General features: G+C 36.9%; 1 protein-coding gene across 1 annotated transcript; it reads left to right on the top strand.

Moving 5' to 3' along the window:
- The first annotated feature begins 5,027 nt into the window (after positions 1–5,027).
- Positions 5,028–13,114, top strand: LOC146630557 (uncharacterized). The gene is made up of 15 exons (XM_085356578.1): positions 5,028–5,061; positions 5,287–5,325; positions 6,293–6,616; positions 6,865–7,151; positions 7,446–7,510; positions 7,930–8,078; positions 8,224–8,292; positions 10,489–10,763; positions 11,042–11,106; positions 11,198–11,337; positions 11,446–11,780; positions 12,059–12,123; positions 12,215–12,354; positions 12,463–12,767; positions 13,046–13,114. The coding sequence occupies exons 1-15, from the start codon at positions 5,028–5,030 to the stop codon at positions 13,112–13,114; spliced, it is 2,361 nt and encodes a 786-aa protein (XP_085212704.1).
- The last annotated feature ends 97 nt before the right edge of the window (positions 13,115–13,211 follow it).

The raw sequence follows: 13,211 nt of genomic DNA, 5'->3' as shown, positions 1-13,211 counted from the left end.
CTCACTGTAATTTCCCCCTCATGAATGAATTTATGCTGCACTAATTTGAATGTTCGGAGGGAAATCAAACGCATTTTACTCGCAGTACTTGAGCTGACTTACCTTTGTTTGATTGACGACTTGTACGCGCTGACTCCACAGACAAGGTACGAAAATACAGGGTGGGCCATTTATATGGATACACTGTAATAACATGGGAATGGTTGGTGATATTAAAGTCCTGTTTGTGGCACATTAGTATATGTGAGGGGGCAAACTCCTCAAGATGGGTGGTGACCGTGGTGGCCATTTAGAAGTCGGCCATCTTGGATACAACTTTTGTTTTTTCAATAGGAAGAGGGCCATGTGACACATCAAACTTATTGGTAATGTCACAAGAAAAACAATGGTGTGCTTGGTTTCAACATAACTTTATTCTTACGGTGTATCCATATAAATGGCCCACCCTGTATATCAGGCTACGTCAATAGCGGTTGGTCTTCAGGGTTTCTACTCCACGGCCGTATTTCATACAGGTCCACATTTCCAATGCACGCAATTTTCTGCAAGTGCCGCCGCTTCGCCTCTGGACGCAATCGGTCTCTATACCGTCCGTTTTCTTTTCAGCTGCTTTTAAGCATGTTTCTTGTTGTCGTCGTTCCAACACAGTGTGTTTGTTTTGATTTGTGGACCCGGAAAATGGCGCCGCGCTCCCACAACACATTGCGGCGTGACGTCAACTCCAAAGCCCTATAGGAAAACCTGGACATTTTTATCAATCTCGAAAATCCCCCCAGACGCCCCAGACAGACCGTGAAAAGAGGACATGTCTGGGGAAAAGAAGACGGTTGGTCGCCCTAGTTATTATCCTTTTCTGCATTGCATTTTGTTTTCTCTGCCTAGTCTGTGCAGTTTTTATAATTACTCTGCCGGAACAGTCAGAAATGTTCTTTTGTTTTTCTTTTTGCCTTTGCCAGTAACTGGGATTACAGTGTAATGTAGTCAAACTTGCTCTTAGTGTTAACACACACACCCAAAGTACCGACAACACATTCTAGAAAAATACCAAGACTAATTATTCCAGTAGAAATACTGTCAACATCCTGCTTCTAAGGTGTAAACTTGGCAATCAAAACTAGGACTGCAGTAAAAATCTTATCCAGCAGTTCTTATGCCTTTAAAAACCACATACTGTATTGTACATCTCAAGGAAAGACACTCAATTAACTAAAGAATACAAAATAGGGTTAACTGAGTATACATAATACACATGAAAGAGACAAACACTAAGATATAGACAAAAGTTACCAGATAATTAATTGTTAGTGTATAGAGAACTAAAAGCAGTTCAGCCAGCTAAGTACAAATGTGCAGTGAAAGCCAGGCATCAGAACAACTGATATGACTCCGCACCAGACCAGCATAAAATGTATGCAAATAGGAAGGTTCCAAATGAGAACCTTATGAGAGACTTACTCAAATAAAAGGCAGTGATGAGTACTAAAATAATGGCCAATAATAAAGGGCAGAGGGCAGAATGGTAGACAAGATCCAAATGTTTACACATGGAGGCTTTACACTTTTATTTTAATTTATTTCACACACCTGAAATACACAGACCTAGGTGCGAGGCTTATGATGGATTCATAATTTATTTAGTTTTAAGATTTCAGATGAATCCGTGTGATCACACTTTCTGCATTTCAACTTTTTGTGTATGACTGATAAAACAAGGTCCAAGTGTGTATTAAGCTTCATTGTAAATGTAATCAAAATATCTCAAAATATAGACTTAAAATGTTCACTGTTACACATCTCTGAATTCAGACACCACAAAATATAACGGCAGTGCATTATTCCTAAGCTGTAACAAAAACAATAAACAGATGAAAAAAAGAAATTCACACTGTTAAGCAACCAGTTATATTTGCAAATACTTGTGTTTGTACCAATGATTGCAGAAAAGTTCTTTTCTACAATCATTGGTTTATACAGTGAATAATAATTTGGTTTATTGTAGATATCGGAAATTGCATATTGTTTGTAAGCTCAAAGAATGAAAGAAAGTAGTCTTTTTGACAGTTTTTTTTTTATTTTAACACAAATTTTATAAGTAAGATAGAAAAATAAAAGATAAAAGCTACTAAGTGTCATTGCTCAGAGAGAATACTAAAAGCACTAGTTTCACTGATCAGACTTTTTCTGAAAGTGACTTTAGGTTTTGCTGATATTTTATGTAAATGACACAGATTGAACTTTAAAAAAAAAATTTGACAGGTTGTTTAACCATAGTTTGTTTAAAGACAACTCAAACCCAGAGCAGTGTTTATTGCAAGTACTAATGATACAATTTAATCAGTAGTCCTTGCAGCACTACTCATGACAAGATTTTGAAATGTATGAAAGTGTGAAACTGAAAGAATGGGCTCGGCATTGTGATTGCACCTTAAGACTTTCAACATTCTCTTTGCTTAGAAAATGATGAACAAAACAAGTCCAGCTAGTTACGTCACACTTTGAAAAAGCAAGAATTTCTTGCTTCACTTACAAATAACCAAAGGCACAAGTCTTCAGTTACTTATTTGGACTCCAGCTGGTAAGGAGTCTGTTGCCTAGTTAGCCTACCATTCAGGGTGCGGTTAATACTGACTAAAAGAATACTGCTGCACAGTTAGACTCCCAAGAGGTAAGAGAAATTTTTATTTTTTTTTATTTTTTAAATTCCGATATTAACACAAGTAAATATTTAAAATTATAATTAATAAGGAATTAATTTACACCACCAACATCTAATTTCTTGTCAAGGTGTCATCATTCTGCACTGACAGCTCTGTATAACAAATACGAGAAAATGTTTTTGTACTTTTGCGTGTGTTTAATCCTTGTTTAAACAAAAACATATTTAACAAACACACATTTATATTTATTAAAGACTTAAATGATCATAATATGATCAAACCAATAATATACAAAACATTTAGACATTGCATGATATTATTATTAATAAATCAGATTAAGTCATTTTTTATGTTCTAGAGTAGCAGACAGCGTCTTAATAATAAAGTACGTGGTCAAAGGAGCTTGCAAAGAAAAGCGTCTGGACTTCTTTAAGTTGCTTGAAGACGTTTCACCTCTCATCTGAGAAGTTTCTTCAGTTCTAAGGTCAAATGGTGGAGAGTCCCAGAAGGATGCCAATGTTCACATTTTGGACAGAGAGGACAGATGGTTTGAAAGAGGAGTGAAAGAAGCCATCTATGTCCACTGTGAGCGACCATCTTTGAACAGAGGCGGGGGTTTACGACACCAACTCTCTGCCATCTATAATCCAGTTTTGAGATCCCTTCCCAGACGCCTTAATGCCCACTCACATCCTGGGCCATCTGACCTCAGGAATTCGCATGATAAGGTGGGGCCAGGTTTCACAATGAGCTCACCCAAAACTCTGGCTGATTGGGACCCACACCCAGCTTCACACCTTGGCTCAGGCGATTAGAGGATCATCAGGGGGTCCTTTTGTCCCTCTGTGGGGGGTTACTCCCACTAGGTTTATATCTGGGACTCTCCACCATTTGACCTTAGAACTGAAGAAGCTTCTCGGATGAGAGGTGAAACGTCTTCAAGCAACTTAAAGAAGTCCAGACGCTTTTCTTTGCAAGCTCCTTTGACTACGATGACCTGGATGACTGAGAACCTTCACAGACAATAAAGTACGTGAGAGAAGGCTTTTATTATATATGTATGTTTATTATTCATGATGTCACTAACACTGTGTTGAGTGTAAAAGCTGTAACATAGGGCTGAGACCAGACTTCTTACTGGTTATAAATATATTTTTCATATGACAGTCATTTGAATTAGATTCAGAAAGAATAAATTTTTTTTTATCACTAACTAAAATGCTGCTGCACAGTCAATTCTGATACACAAATACATGTTAAAAATACAATGAATGCATAATTAGTTTACACCAAAAAGGTCAAAGTTTTGTATGTTCTAATTGATTTTATAAGCTTTGAGAAGTCTATTAATAAGCTGTAGATTCATACATTCTTAATTAAATTGGGAGTTTTCATCATCACATTTCTAAATTTGGATTACTGTTTTCTGAAAGTTTCTCACAATGTTAGTTTTTCCTGTTCACATTCAGGTATTTTTCTCAAATTAATCAAATGCATTTTTGAATGCCATTGTTCATTTCACATTAGACTGTTAAATAACAAGAAAATGCCGGCCAACAATGAATTGGTTCACTTTTAAAGCCAAAAAAGTTGTATGCTGAATGTGTAATTGAGTGGTTCTTTGTATTTTGAATAATAGATTGCCCTGCTTAGCTTGTCAAGGTGTGGCCACTCTGCACTGACAGCTGAATGTACAGTGAATATGAAAAAAAAGTTCTTGTACCTTTGCTCTTTGGAATTTCAAAGAATTCCAAGTAAAGAAAAAAGCTCAACTTAACAAATACATACTGATATTTATTAAATACTTAAATGGCTTCTAATTGCAAACAGTCTGATAGACTAGAAAGATGGAATTACATGATTATAAATTCATGATATATATAGTTTTAATGTCAGAAAATGACAAATAGTAAGAATTTTGATCACAGAACACACGAGAGAAGATTCATATTTTGTTATTATTTATTCAATTTCATTATACATGCTGTCACACCATATGCCTGAGACCACAGTTCTTAATTTGATTATTTCTTAGTAATATATAAGTATAAATATTTCAGATGAAAAGAAAAAGTATTTCTCAAACATGTCCTCTGTAATTTTAGTTTATTCATATTGTAGCAGTTTTGTAACTCTTTTCCACACCTGTTATGAGTGAATGAAAACTACTGCCAAACGGAGACATAGAATAGAAAACTGAACCAGAGTCAACAAGTAAAAAGTCATTTTGTTTTGTTCATACATTTTTGTAAGTGCAGATTTTACTTCTTTGGGAAAATTTAAACAACACAAAACAAACAAACAAACAAACAAAAAACTACAAATATATTTATGGAGGGTTGTGTTTTACAGGAACCAGGCAGAGGGAGGATGGAACCTCTTACATTCCTCCTCCTATTAGCAGGTATTTCTTGGGTTGTATCTTTCTGTCATTTCACTCTCTTGATATTTGTGGTTTCATGTGTTTGCACGTATGTGTGTGTGTGAGAGATTTTGAGACAGTGCAAATAGAGCGATGATGCTAATAGCAATTTATATATAAAATATATGAAAGTATAGACTGAATTTGTATAATTTTGCTTTTTGCCTAAATTCAGATAAGAATAATAATCCAATTAATATTCTACAGGACTAGTGGGAGCAGCATCTACTGACAATTCAACAACAGGTAACAAAAACAGAAGCTGAAGGAGCCTAGAGCTGAATGGGCTAAAAGATTTCCCCACCCCTCACTCCCATTCCTCTGTTCGACATCCCTCCACCCCCCACCACAATTTGACGTAACTAAAGAAACTTTAGTGTAATGAAACTAATGTACATGCTTTTAAGACAGTGTTCTTTTTAATGCACAACTATGTCAGCATTTTACTGTATTCAATGAGTAAAATACTGAACAGCTGAGGTGGAGGAACATGTGGGCATGGGGGACTCCCATTCTATTAACCCAAACCCACTAACACTTCTATTTTCAGTTAGCACAAGCCCATCAGACATCAACATAACATCAGTACCAAGCAATGCAACCTCAAACGAAATCCTACCACCACTAAACTCATCTTTATAATCATCAAACACCACAAGCTCATCTACAGTTAATCATGCTTTTACTGCCTTATAACTTCTTTTTCATTTAACCTCACCACCAATCAACCCAGTCTCAATGGGAAATGCAACCTCACCAATGCCTTTTCTTTTTACAATAATTACCTTTTATTTAACACAGTCGCATCTCTGGTAAACATTACATCAGTACCAAGCAGTGCAACCTCACCACCAGAAGGTACAACTCCACCAACAGTTTTTGGAACCTCAGCACCAATAAACTCAAACATAACCTCATTACAACCCACCACAAGATCATCTTCAGGTAATCTAATACAAATCGTGCGCATTCAATATATGAATGACAGTTAATTTATTATGTTCCATAATCCACTAAAAAGATTTTAAGTAGTGGACTTTAGAACAAAATCAAAATGAAAATGAACTGCAGTATATATTCCTTTGTCTAAAATGCTTTTATTCGTGTCTAAATTATGCCTCTGTATTCAGTGTCATTATTTTATTTTAAGCAAAGATCATGATGAGCAGATATTGTAAACACCGGAGTAATAAAAGTTGCTGTCCCTCAACAGAAAACATCACATCAGCACCACCCTCACCAACAGCAACAGTCAACACGAACATGGCCTCATTACCAGTTAACCCAACTTCATCGGGTAACGTGACGTCAGCAACACCCTCACAGACAACACCAGGCATCATGACCTCTCCGCCACTCAATGCAACTTCACCAAAAAACGTGACATCAGCACCACCCTTACCACCGTCTCTCAATGCAACCTCACCTCAAGTCAACATGACCACAATTCCACATACTTCACCGGGTATAGTGACATCAGCACCACCCACAAAACTAGTCAGCATGACCTCAGTGCATCTAAATGCAACCCTACCAGGTAACATCACCTCAGCACCACTCTCACCAACAACACCAGTCAGCATTACTTTATCACCACTCAACACAATTTAACAACAGATCAACTGTCCTCAATACCACTTAACCCAGTCTCGTCAAGATGACCTCTATGCGACTTAGCACTACCTCAATAACAATAAACACAACCTTGCCTGTGAACATGTTGTCAACAACATTAAACCATAGAACAAGTTGATATGACCTTAACATTACTTTACCCATCCACAGAACCAGTCAACATGACCGCAGCGTCACTCAGTACACCCAGCATGACCTCACCAACAGTCAAGCCATTATCTCCAGACCTAACTTCGCAAGGAACATCCATACTTTCAAATGTCACCTTTTTTAGCACTACAACTAAAGCTGCAGCTCCAACCACAACTACAACTGCCGCGCCAGCACAAGCACCTAAAATCAATTTAGGATTTAAGCTGCAGGAAACCTTTTCACCAGAACTTGCAAACAAAAACTCACCAGCCTTTAAACAGTTAGAATCAAAAGTGACTGAACAGGTGAGTTCTTGGAATTTTTTTTAACCTTCCCAAAAAGTCTACTTATCTAAACGTCTTTGTTCTTTTGATCTGAATGTACTTAAACAATAGATATATAAAAATATGAATAAATACAATTCTAGCTGGTTACTCCAAATAACTAAGAATTTTATGATGAGCAAGGGAACGGATACATGAAACATAAAATGTATGAAATCTTTGTGATATGACTTATATGAACTTGATTTTAAAATATTTGAAATTTCATTTTTTATGATATGTATTTATATATCTTTCAAAACAATTTATTCCTAGCTCAACGGCGTCTATAGTAAAAAATTTGGATCTAGCTTTAATCGAACTGTCATCAATAGTTTCAGGTAAGAAACACAGCTTAAGATTACTTTCTAAAACTAAACATTTATTAGCTACTAACCATTTAATGATCAAGGAACTGACCTCACAGACCATTGTGAGGTAAGTTGACTAGTTTCAGTTGTTGTGCAAAGGTACTGTTTATATGGCTGCAGAAACCTGCAATCAACTGAGACTGAAGAATTCACTTGGAACAGTGACAAAACATTTCTCCCAATGAAAACTTATGTCCAGATGAAAAGATTCAACTTTTTTACTATACTGGATGATTGAGCATGCATCCAGACAACTAACCATTTACTTTTTATTTTTAACAATAGATTTAATAAGTTCATTCTTGCCTTCTTGATGTAAGGCTAATCAGTGATAAAGAATTGACAAATAAAATGAAAGCATAGAAAATCACTACATTTTTCCTTTACAGTCAAGGATCCATTGTGGTTGATGCTGAGCTGATATTCAATAATGTCAGCACATTACCAAATATCAGCTCTGCAGTTGCAACTTTGACAGAAGCTGTTGCAAGCTCAACTTTTAACCTCTCAGTTAACACGTCATCTATTTCAGCAAAAGGTCAGTCCTCATGTAATTTGTTGTTTCATCCTTCCTGATCATTTATTGTCATAAATTGTGATTTTGGATGTCGATATCAAATATATGATAACTAGGAAATAGTCACAAGACTGTGCAATAACTTATTTAATATTGTGATTTCCAGCTGTGACAATAGCACCAACAGAACAAATCACAACATCATCTTCAACAATGAATCCAAGTACCACACCAGGTATTACCATGAAATAACTATGAATTTTTACATGTGATTATCACAAGCATGTAACACCATCATACAGCCTCACTCTTATAACCATTTTATCCAGCCTCACCACCACTCAACATCACCTCTGTGCTAACAACATTTAATGTGATATTGATTCCACTGAACTCAACTAGAGATGGCACGATACCACTTTTTTATGTCCAATACCGATACCGATATCATAAATTTGGATACCTGCTGATACCGATAGGAATCCAATATAGTTTATTTTTTAATCAATAAAACAGTTTTTTTAATATCTTGCTGCATTTTGTATAGGTTCATACTCATGTTTTAAAAACAAAACACTAAAGCTATTCTGTTATACCTGTATGTAAAAAACACACTGCACACAAAATATTTCATAGTTCAGCAATACTGAGCTAATAAACTTAAACCTACACCATCCTCCCTATTCTGGTATTTTAAAGAGTACTTAGCAGAAATATTAAACAACCTAACTAATAGGGTTGCAAACTCCCAGTAAAAAAAAAATAAAAATAGGAAACTACCCCCCATCCTCTGGCTCGTGATGCATAATCGACGTAATCAACCTTAATTTAATGCACATGTTAAAAAAAAATGCACAGAAATCAATTATTTTTCTACAATAATTAAATAGATTCAGCATCTTTTTTCAACAGAATTGCAGACTGCACAGATGGAAAAGGTACTATAGCTTACTAGGGTATGTATTAGACTTAATAGTTACTATATACAGTAATGGACTTCTATACATTTTACCTCTGATTAAAACTTTGGTTGTAAGATTCAGATAATTGTTTATTAAAAGCTAGACATTTTAAATGAGAATAAAAAAGAAACATATTCTTTGGGCCCCCCTTTTCCCTGTTAATGCCCTATCGGCCCCCTTGGCTAAACTTTGCTAGATCCGCCCCTGCACAGTTACCAGCCGTCAACTACGTAGAAAAGGATCCTGGTGTAGAAAGTAATCTTAAATAAATTCTAAGAACAGCTTATCAAGCTTAAATGTGCTGCTGTTGTTCAGCCGCTGGTTTCCTCTTTCTGGTGCAAAGTTGGCGATAAATAAACAAGAGAAACGGGACTCGCAACAGAAAAGCCGATCAGCTGATCATTGATCAGTTTCATGATTGAAGTAGTAACAGGAGAGGGAGGGAGAGAGAAGAGGCAGTCGCTCCATATATCGGTTGTTAAGCTTAACGTGGGAATGCTTTACAAACATCCAGAGATGAACTTACACACTTGCTTTACTTCTCTCTGGGATCACTTTCTCGGAGATGAAATGCCGGTTTGGTAGCGAGGATCCAAATGCTGACCGCCAGCAAGTCTTGCACGCCACAGCCGCTCTATCACGTGACGCATACTGCTCCGACACGCTAAGGTTATGAGCTGAGTTACGCCATGTTGCAAGTTTTGTGAAGTGCTTTTGTGATATTTAATGGATCGGATTACATTTTTTATTTCTCTCCGATATCCGATCCAGTAATTTAGGTCAGTATCGGACCGATACCGTAATATCGGATCGGTCCATCCCTAAACTCAACCTCAGCCACACCAGATAACATGCCCTCAGCACCATCCAAATCAATAGCACCAGTCAGCACAAGCCCATTGGCACTCAGTACAACCTCACTACAAGTCAACATGACTTGAACAGCAGTTAACCCAGTTACACCAATTAAGGTGACCATAGTACCATTAGCACCAATGGCACCATTCAGCATGACCTTACCAGTAGCCTCTACAACCTCACCACAAGTCAACACACCTTTAACACCACTTAACCTGACCACACCAAATCACCTCACTATAATGCTCACCAACAGCACCAGTCAGCATGCTCTCACCCCACTCAGCACAACTTCACTACAGGTAAACATGACTTCAACACCACTTATCCCAAACTCATTTGCAGTCAGCATAAACTCATCAACACTCAGTCTAACCACACAAGTGAAGAGGAGCCTCACCTTTAACCTCTATCACCAGGAAAATCAGTGTCTGTTAAATCAATCCATGACTATGAGGAAACGTGTTTTCTTTAATAAAATACAGTATGTACCAGTTTATACTAAAAGTGAATGTCCTATCTGTGGCATGTTCATGAAATTCTTTAATTCTCCATTTGTAAAAATAATATATTGTAACTGACATTTGTTCCAACTATATCTATTGCCTCAGCTACTGCCAATGGCACAAATGCTTCCTCAAATGCAGCGACAACTTTGGGCTCTAATACAACTGCAGCCACAACTGTGTCCCCAAATACAACAACCACTTCCACTACAGTGACAACATTACCCACAACAACTACCAGCACTGCATCAACAGATCCTCCTACTGCAAGTCAAGGAGCCCTTGGTCTGATATTCAGTCTCAGCCAAACTTTTACAGCAGACCTCGCAAACCCAAGTTCATCAGCTTTTCAGGCTTTAGCTCAAAAAGTGACCAATGAGGTAAGACGGCAACAGTGCTGATATTCTGTTGGCCTACATAAAACTCACTGAAAATTGGCAATGGTTAAAATACTGAAATGCCTCTTTCCCTGGTCTTCTTCTTCTTCTTCTTTACATTCATTTATTCATATTTAGTTTGGTTATTAAATCTTCTAAGTCCTGTTTAGTTTTGTAAATCCATTTGATTTGCAAGATGATATTTATGAAAGCCTCAGATTCATACAGGCAATGGCATGTGCATCTGCTGTAAAAGTATAAAACTACATTTTATCTTTCAGGTAAATGCTGCATGTAAACGTGTCTATGGATCATCCTTCCTTCGTTCCTTTGTTAAATCATTCCGGTAAGGCCAAAATTTGATAATGTAGTTTTTCCAGATATTTACTAGTCACTTCCTGCCATAAAAGTATTTCTTTCTCTCTTTACCAATAAAGGTCAGGATCAGTGGTTACCGATATGACTCTTGTATTCCAAGACAAAGCCTCAGTTCCTACAGTAAACAATTTAACCTCAGAACTCGCTGCAAATATTAACTCTTCTTCCCTGAACATTATACCAGGCAGTCTTAATGCAAGTAAGTATTTAACCAAACTTATTTAATTCTTTATCTAAAATAAATTAGTAATTCTTTATTGATAAATCACTGGTACAGTTACAGTTTCCACTTTCTTTGCTTCCGCAGCTGTGCTCAATATTACAACAACTCCAACCACTGCTTCTAACATTACTACAGCTGCAACAACTGCAGCTACAGCAGTGGTTTCCAATACAACTGCAGCTACAGCAGTGGTTTCCAATACAACTGCAGCTACAACTGTGTCTCCAAATACAACAACCACTTCCACTACAGTGACAACATTACCCACAACAACTACCAGCACTGCATCAACAGATCCTCCTACTGCAAGTCAAGGAGCCCTTGGTCTGATATTCAGTCTCAGCCAAACTTTTACAGCAGACCTCGCAAACCCAAGTTCATCAGCTTTTCAGGCTTTAGCTCAAAAAGTGACCAATGAGGTAAGACGGCAACAGTGCTGATATTCTGTTGGCCTACATAAAACTCACTGAAAATTGGCAATGGTTAAAATACTGAAATGCCTCTTTCCCTGGTCTTCTTCTTCTTCTTCTTTACATTCATTTATTCATATTTAGTTTGGTTATTAAATCTTCTAAGTCCTGTTTAGTTTTGTAAATCCATTTGATTTGCAAGATGATATTTATGAAAGCCTCAGATTCATACAGGCAATGGCATGTGCATCTGCTGTAAAAGTATAAAACTACATTTTATCTTTCAGGTAAATGCTGCATGTAAACGTGTCTATGGATCATCCTTCCTTCGTTCCTTTGTTAAATCATTCCGGTAAGGCCAAAATTTGATAATGTAGTTTTTCCAGATATTTACTAGTCACTTCCTGCCATAAAAGTATTTCTTTCTCTCTTTACCAATAAAGGTCAGGATCAGTGGTTACCGATATGACTCTTGTATTCCAAGACAAAGCCTCAGTTCCTACAGTAAACAATTTAACCTCAGAACTCGCTGCAAATATTAACTCTTCTTCCCTGAACATTATACCAGGCAGTCTTAATGCAAGTAAGTATTTAACCAAACGTATTTAATTCTTTATCTAAAATAAATTAGTAATTCTTTATTGATAAATCACTGGTACAGTTACAGTTTCCACTTTCTTTGCTTCCGCAGCTGTGCTCAATATTACAACAACTCCAACCACTGCTTCTAACATTACTACAGCTGCAACAACTGCAGCTACAGCAGTGGTTTCCAATACAACTGCAGCTACAACTGTGTCTCCAAATACAACAACCACTTCCACTACAGTGACAACATTACCCACAACAACTACCAGCACTGCATCAACAGATCCTCCTACTGCAAGTCAAGGAGCCCTTGGTCTGATATTCAGTCTCAGCCAAACTTTTACAGCAGACCTCGCAAACCCAAGTTCATCAGCTTTTCAGGCTTTAGCTCAAAAAGTGACCAATGAGGTAAGACGGCAACAGTGCTGATATTCTGTTGGCCTACATAAAACTCACTGAAAATTGGCAATGGTTAAAATACTGAAATGCCTCTTTCCCTGGTCTTCTTCTTCTTCTTCTTTACATTCATTTATTCATATTTAGTTTGGTTATTAAATCTTCTAAGTCCTGTTTAGTTTTGTAAATCCATTTGATTTGCAAGATGATATTTATGAAAGCCTCAGATTCATACAGGCAATGGCATGTGCATCTGCTGTAAAAGTATAAAACTACATTTTATCTTTCAGGTAAATGCTGCATGTAAACGTATCTATGGATCATCCTTCCTTCGTTCCTTTGTTAAATCATTCCGGTAAGGCCAAAATTTGATAATGTAATTTTTCCAGATATTTACTACTCACTTCCTGTCATAAACGTATTTCTTTCTCTCTTTACCAATAAAGGTCAGGATCA

Source organism: Diplotaxodon limnothrissa, linkage group LG6 (assembly GCF_057381915.1).
Source record: "Diplotaxodon limnothrissa isolate DT_005_m linkage group LG6, D_limnothrissa_male_GT1.1, whole genome shotgun sequence".
In the NCBI taxonomy this organism is placed as follows: Eukaryota; Metazoa; Chordata; class Actinopteri; order Cichliformes; family Cichlidae; genus Diplotaxodon; species Diplotaxodon limnothrissa.
The sequence above is the reverse complement of the archived record's forward strand: the minus strand, read 5'-3'. Positions and strand labels throughout refer to the sequence as shown.